At 39.0% G+C, this 19,527-nt stretch overlaps 1 protein-coding gene across 1 annotated transcript in view; it reads left to right on the forward strand.

Moving 5' to 3' along the window:
• Positions 1–325: 325 nt before the first annotated feature.
• Positions 326–19,527, forward strand: part of LOC149237649 (uncharacterized) — a 175,553-nt gene continuing 156,351 nt past the window's right edge. The window contains exon 1 of the mRNA XM_089372735.1: positions 326–1,334. Within this exon, the coding sequence (XP_089228861.1) occupies positions 628–1,334 (707 nt within the window). The 5' untranslated portion in view covers positions 326–627. The remainder of the gene's footprint in view (positions 1,335–19,527) is intronic.

The following is a 19,527-nucleotide window of genomic DNA, read 5'->3' on the forward strand; positions in this document are numbered from 1 at the left end:
CATAATTATTTAATCAGAATAATCAAATTAAATTGGGTTAATATTTTTTTTTTTTTTTTGGGTTTATTAAGGAAAATTTTTACAACAAAACATTCCCAAAATATATATATATATATATATATATAATTAAATTAAATATAAGGTGAGTAACTCCAATATTAAATGGAAGAAAATTGCCCAATTATGAGATGTTATTAATCATAAAATGGATCAGGGAAGGCTAAATGCAGAAATTGTTATCCTACAAATCTGGCAGCCAATCCCAACTATAATATTTAAATTAATAAAAAAATAAAACCCCACAAAAACCATTAATCAGTTCGCAATGATTCAAACGAACGAGTAGAAATTGATAACATCACAGTAGTGTTATTTATTGCAGAGCAGCAGACAAAAATTAAAATGATTCAAACGAACGAGTAGAAATTGATAACATCACAGTAGTGTTATTTATTGCAGAGCAGCAGACAAAAATTAAAATTATGCGCAACTTTTCTCCCCGCCGTTACCACAACTACCCATCGTTCCCACCTCAAAATCAAATCGACGCCTCTGCCAACATTCAATTTTAAAATCTATTTGCAGGCTCCGAGTATGGAAGTTGAAACGAGTATCCACAGATAGACGATGTCATCCCGGGATCAATCCATTTCGAGGCTCTCTTCTTCGGCACAGGAACCTCCAGCACCAGCGGAAGTCCCAGACAGTGCTTCCGATTCGTCAGATGGCGAACCTACCCAATACCGAAGGCTTTCGGCAAGATTTTTGCTCGATAATTCAAGAGGGAAGTCTATTATGGAAGCTGGGTCCTCATCTACCATTAACTCCAGCTCTCTAGCAGGATGCAGCAACTACGTCCCAATGAGCCCTTCTCCAAATATCCTTCCTGTGCTGGGTTTAGAAGTTGGAGGTGCCGCAGTAAACCCCGGAATTCCAGCTATTGAGGTGAATGATCAAAATTATAGCTTTGCGGATGCCCAAACATCCAATTTAAGGGAACCCCAGTTGGCTCATATGGAGGTTGTCGACGAAACCATGCCAAACCCTGAGATTGTGTTTTCTTCGGGGCGTCTGGAGGCTCCTGTTGCTGCAATTGAGGTTTCTGAAGGAGATTTTGTGTACGCAGTTGAGGACGGCAATTTGGAAGAGGAGTTTATGGTGGTTTCATCGCCGGGGAATGCAACGGACAGGGGGAAAAGAGATAAAGGCAAGAGTGGAAGCGAAGGGAAAGGAGTTGTGGAAACTCAATTAGTTGATGCACTTGACACAGAGGCGACTTCAAGCTGCTCGATTTGTATGGAACCATGGACCTCAGGTGGAAATCATCGCATCAGGTCTGTTCAGAGGCCTCTCAGTGCATTATTTTTTATTATTTTTTTTGGATTTAGAAAAAATGTCCGCTGTCTGCGAATCACATGATGGCATGATGAAGCTTCCAATGGTGGCCTTTGGAATCCTTCTCATACCATATTCATGATCCGCACACATATAAATTCAATCACCAAGCACAAATTCTAGGGCAACTTAGAAGTTCCACCCATTGTCACTTTGGTGGACACTTCCCTCACTTAAGGCTGGTTTTGTTTCAGCACAAGAGAGGTTTTTCTAATAGCAGATTTGGTCAAATAAAACTCTAATATATGAAATAAATAGGTGATGGTGGATTCAATTAGATTAGTGTCGTACCCATTGGCCAAAGGACTCCAAGATAACTCTGGTGAATGGAAACTTGATTATGAAGCATATTAAATCAACAAACGTGACATAAACAACAGTATTTCCAGCTATAACAGATTTGCAAATTGCACTTTCAACCAACTTGCTGAACTCAGAAAGATACTACAACATTTGCATTAAGTACTTGCCTCAAGATATAACATAGAAGCTGAATGTATGAAGTAGAAAGACAATCTTCCATTGAATAATTATTTCTATACATTGCATAGTTCAGATATGATATTAATATACTATCAAGACTTAAGAAGACAAATACGTCACTCCCTTCAGGCCTCCTACTCTAGTTATCAAATGTTAGAAAATCAGAAAAGGCAGAAATATTTTCTTTATATAGATAATTACTTGTGATATTCTTATGTTTTTCTTATGTTCCTCTTTTATCTTTTAGTTCATCAAGTAATTACCAAAACTATAGCACAAAGATCACAAACACCAGATGTAGGTGGACAGCCAAGGCAAAACCCCTATCGAGGGGAAAACCCAGTCAACAACTCTTCCTTAATAACTTCACGAGATGATTCAAGACTCTTGACCTCGACACAGACTTCCTCCACACCAAGTCAGCCTTTTCTTCCTTCTGTAGATGATAACCCTTTCAACAATAACTTTGACCAGCAGCAACAACTTGTAGCAACAACAGAACTTCGACCCAACAGTTAGCCCAACAATAACTTCGATCCAACAATTAGCCCAACAACAACTTCGACCCAACAGTATCTAGTTAGCCCAGCAACAACTTCAACCCAACAGTATCTCGTTAGCCCAGCAACAACTTCGACCCAACAATATCTTCGTCCTTCCAACAAATATCCCAGTAAATCCACACGAGTGAGAGACAAACCCAAAATCTTCGATCTTCCTTCTTCCAATAACTTTGCACTTTTTTTGCTCTTTTTCTCTTAAATATTGAACTTGTGAGTGAGTGTGCTCCAAATGAATTCGAACTGCTTGTATATATAGGCTTTTGGTGAGGTCGAATTACCCTGTTTGAGGCCAACTTGGTGTGGAGGTGAGAAATGACTTATTTGACTCAATAATAAATCTTTTTACATGATTCAAAAGTCTAAGAAGGGTCTTTTTAAATGGACAATGACTCTAATGACTCAGTGTAAATCGTAGAAGTCCTCAATGGGGACTTTGACCTAAAACATGATGACCCAAGCATGAAACCCATGCTTTAATAAGTCATATCAATAATAATATATTTTTTTTCATTCTTTTGATAAATACATTTCATTGTGACTCAAGTACATTTTATGAAGACCGAACCTAGTTACATTCTTCAACATCAAACACTAATAACATAAATATTTTCAAGCAAGGAAAATATAGACAAGGGATATGCTATCCATTTTACAATGCAAGATGATAGTAATGAATATGCCCAATGTTAGCCTGAACCCAACACCTGGTATTCGGTTCCCAGCAATTAACTACTGAACTGATACATGGCTAGTTCCTAACACAAAAAATATGGTGAAAGCAAAAAAAAAATATTTGATATGAATTAGATTTTTGCGCAATCAACAATTCTTCATTAATAAATTAATCACAGAACTTACTTGGGCTCTCGTACCAGGCATAATGGCCCAATTGAGAAAATACAAAACTAATCACCAACCTCACTGCACTATCTTAGACCTAGCACATGCTCACTACTCTCAATCTTGTGTTGTTGTTGTGTCTTCTTACCTTAGCCTTAACTTTATAACTTTACATTGAGCCAAAACCCTAATCCTAACGCTAACCGTAATCTCAAAGTGATGGATGATCGAGATTAGATCTCGCCTCACTTGAGATCAACGGCTAAGAGTAAAACTTAATCACTAGAGTAAATAATTTACTTTATCTAAATTTTTATTTTAACTCAATAAGCTAACATATAATTATGTGATTTTTCCTAAGTCTAATTTAGCTAAGTTACATTAGTGAATATTCTAAGGTGAAATATGGGCGACTTCTACATGCCTAGACACAAGTCCTATGCAAAAGTACTTGCTTGAGCTACAAACTTCAACACTTCCTCTTAGCAAGGGAGGTACTTCTGGAAAAACCTCCTCCACCTGGATTTATCTCCAAACCCATCTTAGTCTTTGTAGCTGCTCCCTCTAACACTGAAGCTTGTCCTGCTACCTGATCTGAAACCTGAGCTGAGAACCTGTCATATCCAACCATGCTTTGAAGATCTTGCTCTTGAGCATCCATATATCATACTAGCTGAGGCTTCTGATACTACTTGAAGAATTACTCTTCCTCGCCACCTGCTCCCTCTCAACAACTGACACTGTTCATGTATCCAAGATCCCCTCATATATACCCATAGGTTGTCCTAGCAACATGTATGATTTCCCTTGTTTGATGCCAAGCACTACGACTGCATCCAAGGTCACTCCCTCTGAATATAGAAGCACTTGTCCATCCCAGAACAAAACTCTGTATACAACATCCTCTAAGGTTGACACTGAGAGCACATGTACCATCAACCGTGGAACAAACAACATCCCTCTTACCTCTAGAAATCCTCCTGACTCTAGTTGGAATCTAATACATCCAACCCCCTTTACTGCATGCATGGTTCTAGTCCCACTAAACACACTGCAGTTTGAGCTTGTCTTCTAAAATACTGCAGAACAATCACCTCATCCACGTCATGTGACTAGACGCTTTATTGTCCACTAGCCATAACCCATTGTCCTAATACACAATACTACTATTGTCAGAAGCACAGGCAACTAGAGAAAATTCCTTCTCATTTTTTTTTGTCAAGTCATCAATCTCAGTTGATGCTGATATAACCTCCTGATCCTCCTCCTCCTCCTCCTTGTATGGACACTGACTTGCATCGTGACCAGTCTTGTGACACACAAAGCATTTCACTTTGCTCATGTCTTTCATGTAAGGAGACCCCCCATTTCCCTTTACTTTACTTTTTTCCTTTACAACAATGGCAAAATTCTCCTCATCATCTTTCCATCACGTTGGCTTGTAGTTTTGGAACGTCTCCTTGTCTCTTCCTGTATGAAGTCATCCGCAGTCTATCCAATTGTGCATATTTTCCTGTGTAATGATCCCATCAACAAAGACATCTCATTCTGGAGGAAAACCACACAAGGCTGATCTGACCAACTCTCCATTAGCAATGCCTTAATTAGATTAATTATCCAATTATTAAATATTTTCCTAAGTCTAACTAAGGAAAATTGGTTAATTAAATAAAATTAATTGAAGTAAATCGATATTGCTCTAGAGACTTACGGAAAAGTCACTTGATGGGGTCAAGATGATTTTAGCTATCGATTATGAGTAGATTATGGCCATTGATTCATCAATGAGAGATTTTAAGAGCAAATTGATGGGTCAGTTGGAGATACATCAAGGAGTTAAAATTACCTTGTTGAAGTGATTAGCAAGGGTGTAGCTTGAGCAAGGGAGACACTGGTAGAAGGGTTTCAACAGAGGAGATTTTCGGAGGAATTTTCTCAGTGATTTCCAATTTCCATTGAGGAAGGAGATTGATTTCATCAACTGAAGAGGAGGCCGAATACACCTGCAGAGGGAGACTTTTGTGAAAGAGAAAAATTTTTGCTAGAGCTTTGCCAATGTGAGGCAAGCAAATTGTAATTCTCAATTTTTGTCGAAGAATTAATATTAAAACCCTCATTTGCAAAATTGCTTTTCCCCACATTGGGGTTTTTCCAAGGACATTTGTCCAAAAATATTGGTGTCATCTATTTTGTGTGTGTGCATTATTTCTCAGTTCCTATAATTATTTTTGAAGATTGCAGTAGTGATTTAATCGTTATTTGCCGTAACTAATTTCTGAAGACAAATAATCTCCAGTAGATAGAAGATTAAATTCCAGTTGCTGCAATTAAGGAAATTTCACATGGTATCAGAGCAAATCAACACAGAGAGTTTGCAGGAGTAAATCAATGTAGGGCACAGGAAGAGAAATACCGAGGGTTTATAACCCGATTTATTTTCTTATTTTTGGTTTCGCTATATTTTCAGATTACCAGAGATGGCTGCAACAAGTTTGAGAGATTAAGATAAATTGGATGGAGTCTCGAACTTTGGCTTGTGGAAGGCCATAATGACATTCGTATTGGATGAGTATGGAATGAAGGAGTATGCGGAAAATACTATTGTAGTAGCGACAAATCTACAACAATTGACAACCTTTAACTGACAACCTATAAAAAGGAGAATGCCAAAGCTAAGAGGATTATCCTTGATGGAGTCAAGGACCATATTGTTCTGCATATCACAGAGAAGGACACAATGAAGCAAATGTGGGATGTGATTGTCAATTTGTACTAGAATCCTACAGAGAATAGGAAATTAATTCTCTGAGAGAAGTTGAGGACCATCAATATGCAGAAGGGTGAAGATGTAGTATCCTATCTCACCAGGGTTCAACTTGCTAGAGATGAATTGGCTACAGTTGGAGATAAGCCAAGCGATGATGAGTTGGTGTGAATAACATTGAATGGGTTTTCCAAGGAGTGGATTGTGTTCGTCCAAGTGATCAATGGGTGAGATACACTACCGGGTTGGGATTGCCTATGGAGTGACTTCACACAGGAGGAGTTTAGGCTCAACTTAGTCAATGGAAGTAGCAAAAACAATAGTAAAACACCGAAGGTTGAGAAGCAGGAGAATGTAGCCCTAGCAAGAAAAGGGAAGGCGAAGAAGGGTTCCAATAAGGGATTAGGCTAGAAAGGAGATAAGAAGAAGGACTTGAGTAAAATATAATGCTTTGGTTGTGGTCAGTTAGGACACTATGTCAACCAATGTCCTAACTGGAAGAAGGAAAAGAAGGGGAAGCAGACAACAACTTCAACGAACATTGAGTAATTGTCTTCTAGGATGGAGGACGAATTCGCTTCCATAGCTTGTCTCTCTAGCTCTACATCCACAGGTGTCTGGTATATTGACAGTGGAGCATTGACACATATGACGAGAGTTAGAGAATATTTCTCCAGTTATAAGGAAGAGGAGATGGACTTCTAGATACAGATTTGAAATAAGACTAAATGTACTCCAGTTGGTGTGAAAATTCCTAAAACCTGGAATCCCTACTGCAGTAGTTGATGATATTTCTCCTACTTGTTAGATTTACATGAACAAGTTATTTGCAGTGTCCTACAACAAACATCGAAATACATACACTGCAGCCTACACCATTTAAAATTGTATGCCGAAACAAGAAACTGAACAAGAGAAACATACAACACAAATGACAGTTTTTTTTGGACAAACGTCCCCGGAAAAACCTAATGGGGGAAAATCGGTGCAACAGATCTGAGGGTTTTTATAATAAAGCAGAAGTATTTTTGAATACAACCTTTGGATGCCTTGCTGGCAATCCGGTACAAAGAATATCACTCGGCAGAAGAGATTAGTGAGATTACCTCACTCTACATTGCAAGTCCCGACTAATCCGACAACCGAACCAAGGAGTCCCCGGCTACTTCGGCGCCACCCCTGCGTCAACCTCTAAGGCCCTGCGTCACCTCTGTTGGGAATCGATTTGCTTCTCAGGAGCTGATTCCAGCCCTCTCGGCTCAGAACGTCAGTTTCCCAACAAATCTCAGACTTCTGTGTGAAGGCTCTACGCTGCTTTGCGTGGGGCTTGCGTGATCCCTTCCTGGCTCTACATCACCCTCTCTGGCCTCTGCATTGCCTCCTTTGTGTGTCTCGCTGCCTCTCTGCTGAGTATTCTTGGCTCAGGAGAAGATCCTCCAACCAAAACTCTCTCTGCCCCTCTCTGTGTGATCACTACAAATCACTGCACTGCCTCTAGCTTTAGCAATTTGATCTGATTGATCAACTCTTTGTGTGTTTTCCAAATGACTCTCATGCCTCCTTAAATAATCTTCTTGTTGACATTCAACAGCCTAGATAAGAATCTAATCAATGGCTAAGATCATTTTTGCTTGATCCTTGTCTTCTTCTAGAAACACCCACAATTAGATTAATACCCATTAATTATTTTCATTTCCTAAGTTTAGACTTAGGGACCCTTTAAAAATAATTAATTATTTTAATAAAACTGTCTCCAGATGGAATTTTCCAAAACGTTTTTTGGGTTCTTTGGAATACATGTGCCCAAGCGTCTCTGCAAAATTTGAGACTTAGAGAACATCCGATGCTACCAAAAAACAATACTTGGGAGAGGTATCATCAAGATTTAGAGGGAGTCAAGAAAGAGCAACAGTGTCATAGATCTGCTGTATGTACCAGGTTTAGGCATGAACCTGATTTTAATTTTTGCACTACAGGATGAGGGTTTTGATGTTTACTTTGTGGGACAAAAGGTGTACATCAAGCACTAGAGTTGGAAGAAGGTCAAATAGATTGGGGTTTGAAGCAACAAGTTGTACAAGTTGCAGTTTGATTCCCTAAAGGCGCTGATTAGCAACAACAATAGCAGAGATTTGGGGGAGCTATGGCATAGGAGGATGGGACACATTCACCATGGAGCACTTAGATTGCTCAGGGAGACCGTGACAGGAGTTCCAGAATTGAGCACAGAACATAACGATGTGTGCAAAGGGTGTGTGCTTGGGAAATTCATGAAGGAAACATTCCCAAGGAGTATCAATAGAGCCAGTGGTGTGCTTTAGTTAATACACTCAGATATTTGTGGCCCGTTGTCTACTAGATCTCTCAGGGGTTAAGAGTACTTTGTAACTTTCATCGATGACTACTCTAGGAAAACCTGGATCTTCTTCACGAAGACGAAGGATGAGGTCTTCAGTAGCTTCCAAGAGTTTAAGGCTCTTGTGGAGAATATGATAGGCAAAAAGATGAAGGTGCTTTGGACAAGCAATGGAGGCAAGTATACGTATAAGGCCTTCACGGGGTTTTGTGTGAAGAGGGTATCAAAAGAGAGCTGACAACTCCATACAACCCACAACAGAATGGGGTCGCTAAGTGGAAGAATAGGAAGATAGTTAGGGCAACAAGGCCAATGTTATATGACCAGGATATGCCTAAGTTTCTATGGGTGGTGGCATGTAGCACAACAATGTATATTTAGAATAGGGTTCTTCACAATGCTTTGGGGAAGATTACACTAGAAGAGGCATTTATAGGGAAGAAGCTAGAGGTCAGGCACTTCAAGGTCTTTGGTAGTATCGCTTATTGTCACATGTCAGATGACAAACGCACCAAATTGGATCAGATTGCAGAGAAGGGTTATTTCGTTGGATACAACGAAACGTTCAAGGCATACATGATTTACATTCCTGGTAGCAGGAGGATCATTGTGAGACGAGATGTGAAGTTCTAAGAGGAGAAAGCCTTCAAGAGATCTCGCGAGTTGCCAACAAATGATTTGAGTGGGCCAACAAAAGCTCCAAGGGTTGAGCAACAACTGCAGGGACAACAAAGCACAATTGTAGTTATTATTACGAGCACTAGCTCTGCAGGTGGTCCAGTGAGTTCACAACAGGGGCAAGATGAGGAGCATGAAGCTTTAACCATCTCTAATAGAAGAAGAAGTAGAGAGGTGCTTTAGACATTGAAGGATGCACAAGAGTTCGTGGGAGCTCCTAGGGTAAACAACAGAGAGCACAGATAGGTTTAAGGCGTTGGTGACAGAGGTCATTTATAGGGAGCCTTCCAGCTATCAGGAGGTTGCACAACATCAGAGGTCGCAGGATGCCATGGTGGAGGAGTATAACTCCATCATGATCAACGATGTATGGAAGGTCGTGCCTAGACTAGTGGACATGTAACTCTCGATGGATCTATAAGATCAAGTATGCTATACATATGGCAGTGTGGAGAAATACAATTTAGGTTCGTGGCCAAGGGTTATGCGCAAAAGGAAGGCATCAACTACGAGGAGACGTTTGCTCTAGTGGTTAGATACACTTCTATCAAGGTTGTAATCTCATTAGCGGTGCAGATGGGATGGCAGATTGACCAGATGGATGTTAAGACAACTTTCTTGAATGGGGTGATATAAAAAAATGAAAAATAAAAAATGTAAAAATGCAAAAGTAAATAAAAGAAAACTATACTAACCCTAAACTAATGCCATACATAACAAAAATAAAAAGTCGAATAGATAAAAGCTATACTAACCCTAACCTATGCATAAAATACAAATGAAATGTGAAAAAATAGAAAAATTGGATGTGCTTTACTGTTGTGTGCAGGTGGAGCTCGATGGCAGTGGCAGCAGTGCGACGACAGCGTAACGAGGGAGGTTGAAGCCTGAGGAATGGACATGGGATTAAGGGCTGCAGACAGAAATGCGTGGAGGAGGGCTCGAGGGGAAAATAGTTGCGATGGCTCGAGGGGGATAGAGCAGGGATGGATGGACATGAATGGAGCTCGAATGGCAGCGTGTAAGAAGAGGGACGCAGATCGATGGATGAGGGTAAACGGAGCTGTGGATAGGAAGGGAACAACTGCAAGTTGGACAGAATTTCGAGGGTAGATTGTAGGTGAGGAATGTTTGGAGTTTAAGCAACATGAAAATGGACGCCGAGGGTAGAGCGAGATGGGTATGGAGGGTTGTAAAAAAAAATCGAAATTAGCACAGTAAACGCTAAAACCAGGCAAAAAATCAATCTACAAAAAATGGTAGCCCAAAACCTCTTTAAATCCACCAGAACCTCTTTAAAAAATTTCCAGAAATCTTAATTTAAAATTTTGAATCCACTTGCTTCAGATTTAACCCTAAAACCCTCACGAAATTTCCAGATCAAAAATAAAAAATTTAAATTTAAATCCTTGGACTACAAAAATCTGGATATAATCCCTGCAAAAATGATGTTGATGAACCCCAGAGATCCAGATCTTACCCTCCAGGGCCTAGATTTGGACTCTACACAGATTTCTTCCTCAGATCTGTAGCTGCAAGACAACAAGAAACACCCAAACAATATATACAATGATAAAAACTAAAACCCAGAAAAACCCAAGTCAGAAAACCAAAAATAATTTACAGATCTGTGTACAAGAATGGCAGATCTATCAGATTTAAGAAGTGTGAGTCCGACTCTGTTCCCAGATCTAATAATTTGAGGCCCTCAATAGCCAGATTTATCAATTTTGCACATAAAAAATTAAATTTTTAAATTTTAAAGGAGTTGCTTAGCTCAAAACCCTTTATGCATCACCAATAAAAAAATCTTATGATAAGTCCGGGATCAAATTAAGCTGGGATTTTTAGAAAACACGGATTGGGAGTTGGCTGGTCCAACTGAAAACTTCCCGGAACGCCCAATGATCTAAAAATCAAGATTTTACTGCAAAACTCAATTCAACGATCAAAATAGAGCGAGAAGACAATAATAAAACTCAGACAAATAGAGATACTTGCTATTACGTTCAGAATTTAGATTATTATTCAAACCCCAACGACTGAGTAAGATACCTGTACTCGAATCACTCTTCAGAAGCTATTATCAACGGCTAAAAAAAATTTACGCATGAAAAACAACACATCTTATAGTATTTCCATGAAGAGTAACACCGACGAAAATTAACCCCAAAGACTTTCTTTATTATCCAAAAAAGATTACATGAGAGTTTTTCGCTTAGCGCACGACTTAAAGGTCGGATGGATTGACTGACAAATGACCTCCTATTTAAAGATAAACTCTCCAACGACTAGTTCGAGTGATCCTTGTCAAAACAATCTCGACCATTGATGAGGATCAAAATTATTTTAATCTCCTTTGTTGAAATTTTAAATTCTTGAGGAAATTTGAATTTTTAATTAAATGCATGTTAATTAATTCAAAAATTAATTTTTTGAATTAATTTCCTCAAAATTTTGACTTTGACTTAACCCTAGGGACCAAAGGCTTAAAATTTAGCGAAATAATCAATTTACCTTAGTCTTGGGACCTCTTAAAATCTAATTTTTAAGGACCGACAAATTTTGCCTTCGGAGAATTTAAATTTACCTAGGACTTAGAATTAATTAAATTTCTAGCTTAGGATTTTAATTAATTTTTGGCGAAAAAATTTAATTAATTAACCTATGAGGGGATAAATTATTTTTCCAACCCTCAAGACACTTTACATCATAATTTTCATATTTTTTACAACTTAAGGGGGAAAACCCATCTGTAAAAGACCCTCACAGACTACCCATTTCTGCGACACAAATATAATCCAACAGACTAAGCAATTTGTAATAAAATAACCTAACCAAATAGTTAGGATTATTCCAAATCACTTTTACATAGACTCGATCTAGAACACTAGGACTCGCCTAAGATCCTAGTGATAAAATACATTCCGGCTTTGGGGTAAGACTGAAGGAAAACTCTGCCGACCATTCGAGAATGGATCGGTGAGACAAAAAACCTCCCGGAATGTAGATTGTCACCAGAAAAGTAGGTTTACCTAGGCAATTACATACATGACACAGATCTGCTGAGATTATTTACATCATATACATGCAGAATGGGTTTACATTATAACATGATCCTCAGGCTGATGATGATAGCTGGACGGCACGAACACATCGATCAGGCGCTATCCCTTTTGCGAAAAAAGGGGGTGTACTGCTATGGGTTGTTGACACGTAGTGGTCAACAGGTTCCATTGCTTGTTTAGAGATTCTTGGACCCTCGTCGACTTTTAGAGGTATCCCGATCAGAGATGTTTGGCCCTATGTATGCAGGAGACTCTCAAGTTCCGAGCACATATTCTTTAGCCTCCCATCAGACCAGACCCCACACAGAGGATCACGACATTTTTCAGGTTACTACCTTCAGACAGGGGCACCAAGAGACTGATTGATACCAGTACATATCCAGAATCTAGATCAGTGAGGATCCGTGGGACCTCACCCCGCCACACGAGATCTTAGCAGTAGATCAGTCTTAGATCCGTTCCCAGGAGATGGAGTAGGTCCTCTAGACCTCAACAATGCGCGAACTCTCCCAGGCAACGATTTAGTGGACGATCCGCACTTTCCATCGGCTCTTCATCGGACCAACAAACTTTGTTGAGTCTCTTCAGTGTTCTTCATTCACCCTTGGATGTTAGGAGAGATGGGTCTAATCCTCATACCTATTAGCTCTTGGATCTTCCTTGCTAGGGCAAGATGTTGATTTACTTCATGCATTGTATCTTTTATAGGAGACTGTTTGGTTCTCCCGCTTTGTATGTACATCATTGTACTCAACAATCCCTTTGACCTACTTTGTGGTTATTATTTGGACATAAATATAATTATCTTATCTTATCTTATCTAGCTACAATATCCTTTCTTGCGTAGAAGTTTGATTATTGGTGAGAATAAAGCTCCATCTCTTGAATTTTTTGAGCAAGAATGATGATTTGGAGTAGATGGAGGAGGTGCTAAACATGGAGCCTTCTTCTTGTGTTCAATTTGCACTCTTGAGGATGCTAGAATATGTGGCTTGCTCAAGAGTACCCGACTTTTGTCCATGCTCTTTGTCTTTGCCTTAGCTTTGGCCAACATGTTGTGCTTGGCTTCGTTGAGGAAGAAACTAAAGTGATCTTTGAATGCATTCATGTAATACATTAAGATGGTTACTGGAATAGTTTGGTGTGTCTGTGGGATCTCCTACACAACCTTATCAAGTCTTGTGTTAAATTCATCAATGGGTTTATTCTCATTTCTTTGAATATTAGTCGAAGCATTTAGAAGGAAACAAACATCCTTTTTCTTAGCTCAATTATCAAAGTAAATGTTACAACAAGCATCAAACAAATCAATGGTATTACCAGGAAACTTGGGAACTACTTCCTAACATCTTTCTTTAATGACAAAGCAAAACATTTAAAGAAGACATCTAAATGACAAATTTCCAATGTGGTTATATGCTCTATGAATGTTTCCCAATGTTCTCTAACCCCAATGACATTGTTCCCATTAAAGGTGGGCATTTCCTTCAATGAGGTTGGCATGGCATGGGGTTGACTTGCAACGGTAGTGAAATCAAAAGTTTTGAACTAGTCTGTTAGCCATGGAGCAACCATTATATCTTGAGCAAGTAAATAACTTTCAAATAATGTTCTTATATCACTTAAAGCTCAAAGCTTGATCTATTATTTTCTTCCTTGACCTATGTTTTGTACTTTATTATTTGATAGACAAGTTCAGGTTGGGGGACTTGAATAAGATTACCTTGGGGGTTCCTTCTTGTAGAGTACCTCTTTGTGTAATTTGATGTTGTGGATTTGCCAGAAGAATCCTGTTAAGTTAATTGTATAAGTCTCGCCGAGGTATAATACCAAAGAAAAACTTACTCGACAAATGTTTTTGTATAACTTGGGTGAAAGATCTCCTTGGCAATGACACCAAAAAATATCACAACTTGAATCAGTACTGTTAGCAAGGTTCGACCAATGCGCTAAGCGGTAAGCACAGAAGATGCACCCACTATCACCTTAGTGCAATCTCCTCTCACTTAATGCCAACTCCTGCAACGTCATGAGGGGTATACCATTATATGCACACTTCATCAAGAAGTATAAAAGATTAGTGCCCAGAAACACTAAGTGCCTAGATTGTCACTTAATTTGCAAGATTGCTGCTGTCCTACACTTCCAGATATGCAAAATGTTAGTTTATGGTAGCATCAGACAGGTGTTCTAGTCTTAGAGGATGTTAAGAGGCTAAGGAACATGAGATCTCCAAAACCTAGAAAAGGTTACGCGAGATAATCCTGGGAAACACCTTAATTAAATTAATTTGCCATAATTAAATTATTCCCAAGTCTAACATAGGAAAAGTGGTAAATTAAAGTTAATTAATTAAGGATGTTCGAGATTTCTCTAGAGACTTCTATTGATGAAGTGTAATTGATCCTAGTCATTGATGAAGATTTAATCATGGCCGTTGAAGACTCAACAAGAGATTATAAGAGTAGCTCGAAGGGATGGAGAGAGATACATCGAGCATCGATTATCTTGGTAGATCAAGCTACCCAGTGCGCAAATTCAATGAGCGCGCATTTCGAGCCAGAGAGAGATCATCAGAGAGAGGGAGCAACAGATAATTTTGGGAGCAGGATTCCAGAGAGTTTCCCAGTGATTTTCCAGTGTTGGAGTGGCAGGAAAAGGGAGGCCAAAATTCATTTTTAGGGAGGCTGTATAGCAGTGTGAATAGCCAGAAACCCTTAAGCGAGTTGTTGGAGGTCGGATCAACTTCCAGGAGGCAGAGTGAGTCACTTCTAGAGGCAAAGGGAGGCAGACGACTCAGTTAGAGCCAATTTCCAAGCAGTGTGAGTTATATCTAGAGCCAACAACGCGAGTTCCAGGGTGTAGTGCCAGTAACTAGTTTGGGGTTTTAGCGGGCCAATGGAGGCCGAGTTGTTTAGTAGAGGATATCCTTGATCTCCAGGTTATTTGGCTAGTATATTTTCCGAAGGAGAGCCAACTGGGCATCCAATTGTAATAATTTCCAAATTGCTGCATAGTAAAATAAACCCTCATCTGCTGCACCAGTTTTCCGTTCGGCATCTCTCCAGGGACGTTAAGTGCAAAATTTTGGTGTCATTTTTATTGTGTGTGCATGGATTTCTCAATTCTTTATTTTACTTCCGCAACATATTTTTATTGTGAAGAATGCATCAATAATTTATTCGTTATTTGTCATAAACAAATAAAATGCTAACAATTAGAAGAATAAACTCTAGTTTGGTGCAGTCAAGGAAATTTCACACAAAATAAACAAAAAACGTAGAAATATGAGATTTGGAGTTTTTTTGAAGCAACCTTGGGCATTGAAATAAGAGTGAAAATATAGCATGGTAATGATAAGAACACAAGTAGATGGTAAGCTACAACGATTTGATTCAAAGTTGCATTAAAAGGGGGTCCAAATATTGATAATGTGCAGTTAAATTACTTCAAAAATAAAACTAGGGCTTTAAGGGGTTAAACAACCTCTCTCATGAAACTCTAAGCAAGTAGCCTTACCAATTCTTGAGAAAATATCGGTGTAACCAAATTTCAAAATCGTGAAGAGATCTTCAAAACCTTCAAAATGCTCTTAGACAATATTTGATTAGATGATATTTACTTTTAGTTTTTGATGGTTAGATTTTCTATTTTTCGATTTTTGTATTTTTATCGATTTTCCAATAATAAAAGACAAGAACTTGGATTTTGAAAAAAGGGTTGGTTGTTTGTTTATGGATTAACTGTCTTATCTCCACTAGGGCTATTGGGGTCGAGATGGATGCCCCTCTTAAATTGGTTATTCAATGCTTGTGGATTAAGACAAAGAGGTCGAACCCTAGAAGTTAAATTACCTTTTTGTCTAATTAAGACAGGTTATGAAAGCAAACCCTATTAGAAGGTATCCCTCCAAGGGGAAGCCTTCAACCATTAAATCAATTGCGGAATGAAATAAAATCAAAACCCTTGTTGAGGAACCTTTAGGATATGGCCCAATAAGGAGAATTATGGAAGTGAGACAATTGACCCTAGATGTCTCCCTCCAAGTGACAAAGTTGCCCTTCAATGGATCAATGTTGATATCCTTGTAGTAGTCTTTAATTAACACAAAATTACCTTTGAAAAATGTGTGGAATAACCACAAAAAAGAGACTTCAATGTTGACACCAAAGCTGCATGAAAATATTACATTATGGCAAAAATGATCTCAACAATTCACAATGATTTGGCAGGAGAGTAAATAAATTTATTAATGTGTAATTGATGACCGCAAAAGTAGGTCAATGAGACGAAAGAAGAGTATAGTCAATATTACTACAATGTGGGAGCACAAGCGCATCTCCTAAAAAATGCTAAAAATAACATATAGAAAGAATGAAACCAATGGTACTGCTATCGCGACACGTATATAAGAGATCGTATTATAATACAAAGTACTCAAAGTTTGCAGTACGATACAAAATAGTAATGGCTCTTTAAGAAGGAACGAGTGAGTGAGATGGTAAGGTTTGGCAATGGAGCTAGAGATGTCAAGGGCTCCTAAGTTTGATGACCGATGGTGAGGGAGGTGAATTGGGTATGGGTGCACTATTGAAGCCCCCTGGGGCAAGCAATGGATTTGATCGTATGATCCTAGGGTGGATGTATGAGCGAGGGATACTCCTAGCATTCAAGGTCGAAAGGAAGAAACTCTGAATAGGTCCTTGGCCACTCCTATGGGACTTGGAGGTAGTCAAACATGTCATGAGAGCTTTGCTCTAGAACATTGTGGATCTGGTCCCTATGGTGCTTTGAGAACCTGTCAAATGATGTATGGTTTGACATTGTCGAACTGGTCTTAATATTATTTGTTGATCTCCTTGATGGGAAGTCCGAGACTAGACCTGAGATCTCAGCCTTCTAATATCTGGACCATTTTGAACCTCTGCTTGTCGCTTGTGGCTCTAGTGTTACAAATCCACATGAATGTATGCGGTGATTGTCCTCATCATCCTAGGGCGGGGCATGGTATGTAGGTGCAGAGATTTGTAGCTGAAAATCTCCCTAATGAAGAGTGCTAAGCATCATTAGTCCTAGTACTTGAAGAAGATAAAGATAGAGTCTCCCGAATCCCAATATAGGCAATGGTAGTGTCCTTTGGTCTCTTAGTATAGGGGACACCTGAAAATGAGGTGCACTTATACATAGATAGTGATCTCTATTTATGGAAGAGGATTTCTACATCTCTTCGCCATTTACTCAGAAAAAGTCTAAGAAAGCTCAAAAAGGACTTTACTTGTCATTTACAAAAAATGAATTTACATTGGTTAAAACCCTCCCAAAGAGGTGACATCCCCTTGAGAGAGGCTTGATTTGCTTAGAAAGGAGGTCGATTTGCACCAAAATCCCAACATTCCTCTCAAAACTTTATCTGGAGAGTATGGGATTGCGTGATAACAAGGAGAAAGCAGCAAGTAAAAGTGCTATGAGTAGGCCTTTAGGTTTACATCGAAGATGATGGCAATGCAAGGTTTTCCTTGGGGCTTGTGTGGTGGTGCAAGGGTTAAGATCGTTTTGAGGGGAGGAGAGGAGTGTTGAAGAAAGTGTAACTAGGTTCGGTCTTCATAATGACATGATCTTTGTATTTGATGTAATAAAAGGAATTAATTTATTTTTGTAATCTTGCTACATGGGTGTCATGAGCAAGAAGTGTCTCTAGGTAAAAGAATTCTTCTTGATTCTTTAGGATTTATTTAAATGTCAAAGAGTCGTGTCATGTGTGTATAAACTCTTTATGAGTTCATGTAAATATGTACAAGTCTTCAAAGTTGTGTAACAACCCTCCAAGACCAAGATCAATGCCTCAGAAGCAAGCTCACTGAAATCTGCAAGCGAAACAACAATGGAATCTTATGTCGGCTCCAAAATGAATTAAATATATAAATGGTTGTCACGTCGGCTTGAAAAAGGACATGTCGGCTCCAATGTATGGACATAACCACTATAAATACCCATCTAGGGTCAGCGAAAAATATCAAGGAAAATTTCGGGTTGCTCTGAAATTTGGTATGGAGGAGCAGAACCGCAGTTAGGGCTTGACTGCACCTCGGTTGGGGTTTAGGTTTAGTTAAGACCTCGCATATATGGAGGAATAATGACGTAGCTGTGAGGCAAGTATTGGGGCTAAATATATCCTCAATTGCAGGTGCAGAAACTCGGATATAAGAAGCAGAGAAGATCTCGAATGACGTGGCATGAAGTCTGGACATTCTCGGCATGGAAATCTGGGATAACAAGGAACAGTCTTGGCATCAAGATCTTGGTGGCACTCCTATAACAGACTAGTCGTTGAACAACAATGATAGATCTACTCTCTCGACTCACTGAAGAGTATGTCAAACACTGTCTCTTCTATATATATTATAGTGTTGCCATGATAATGAAATAAGGGTTCAATGAAGAGATCCTCGACATACATAGAGAAGGAGACTAAGTCATCACAGTTTTCAGATCTTGTATAAGGCAGCCTCAACATGCTTCGAAGAACAGTGACAAGGATCATAGTCTTGATCCTGACTTAATTGAAATCACAGTAATTATAGATCATGATCATATCTATATATATATATCAGTGATCTCATTGTCTCAGAGGATCTCAGTACAACAAGAGGTGTATTGGCACATGGCACATGATCTTGGTGATACTATTGTGAAGGCCTTTATGTTACAATAATGAGGTTGTAGCAGTGATGAAGATCATGGTGTTGCAGTAGTGATAATGATCACGATGGTGATGACCTCTAAAGGAGCAGCGAGATGAAGATCTCAGTAGTGCTCGAGGAAGAGGATTGATGGCTTGGTCTTGGAGAGGCAAATTGTGTCAAGGTTCATGGTCTTGGTATTCGTCAATTGGAATCTCTATAAGAAGAATTTTCGTGCGGGTTTTCCTCTCCAAGAGGGAGAGGTTTTGGCCTTGGTAGAAAGCCAAATATTTGTGTTCTTGTCTCTTTTGTTTTGATATTAGTTTGATGAAGTTAACTTACACATGCTAATAATGAAGTAAACATCAAGCTAAGATAAAGATTGCATTAACACTTACAAATTGTTATCATGTATCGAAGAATCATCTTAACTATGCTTGCCCTAGATTCTTCAACATGGTATCAGAGGTTTGGTTCAATAGTCAAGGAAAGGGGCAGAAAAGAGACATTCAGAGGTCAAGGCATCAATCTAGCTGAAGGATCTACAATCAAAGAACGAGACTTAGATTCAAGTAGCAAGTCTACATCATCAAATCTATAGCAAAGGGTTTGAAGGACAATAGTCAAAGGATGAAGCATTCATGGCAATGACTTTGGTGACTTCCACAATTTTGATCTATGCCACAATGATCTTAATCTT

This window comes from Pinus tabuliformis, chromosome 8 (assembly GCF_031772625.1).
Source record: "Pinus tabuliformis cultivar Carrire ecotype Pingquan chromosome 8, CPIR1, whole genome shotgun sequence".
NCBI classification, from domain to species: domain Eukaryota; kingdom Viridiplantae; phylum Streptophyta; class Pinopsida; order Pinales; family Pinaceae; genus Pinus; species Pinus tabuliformis.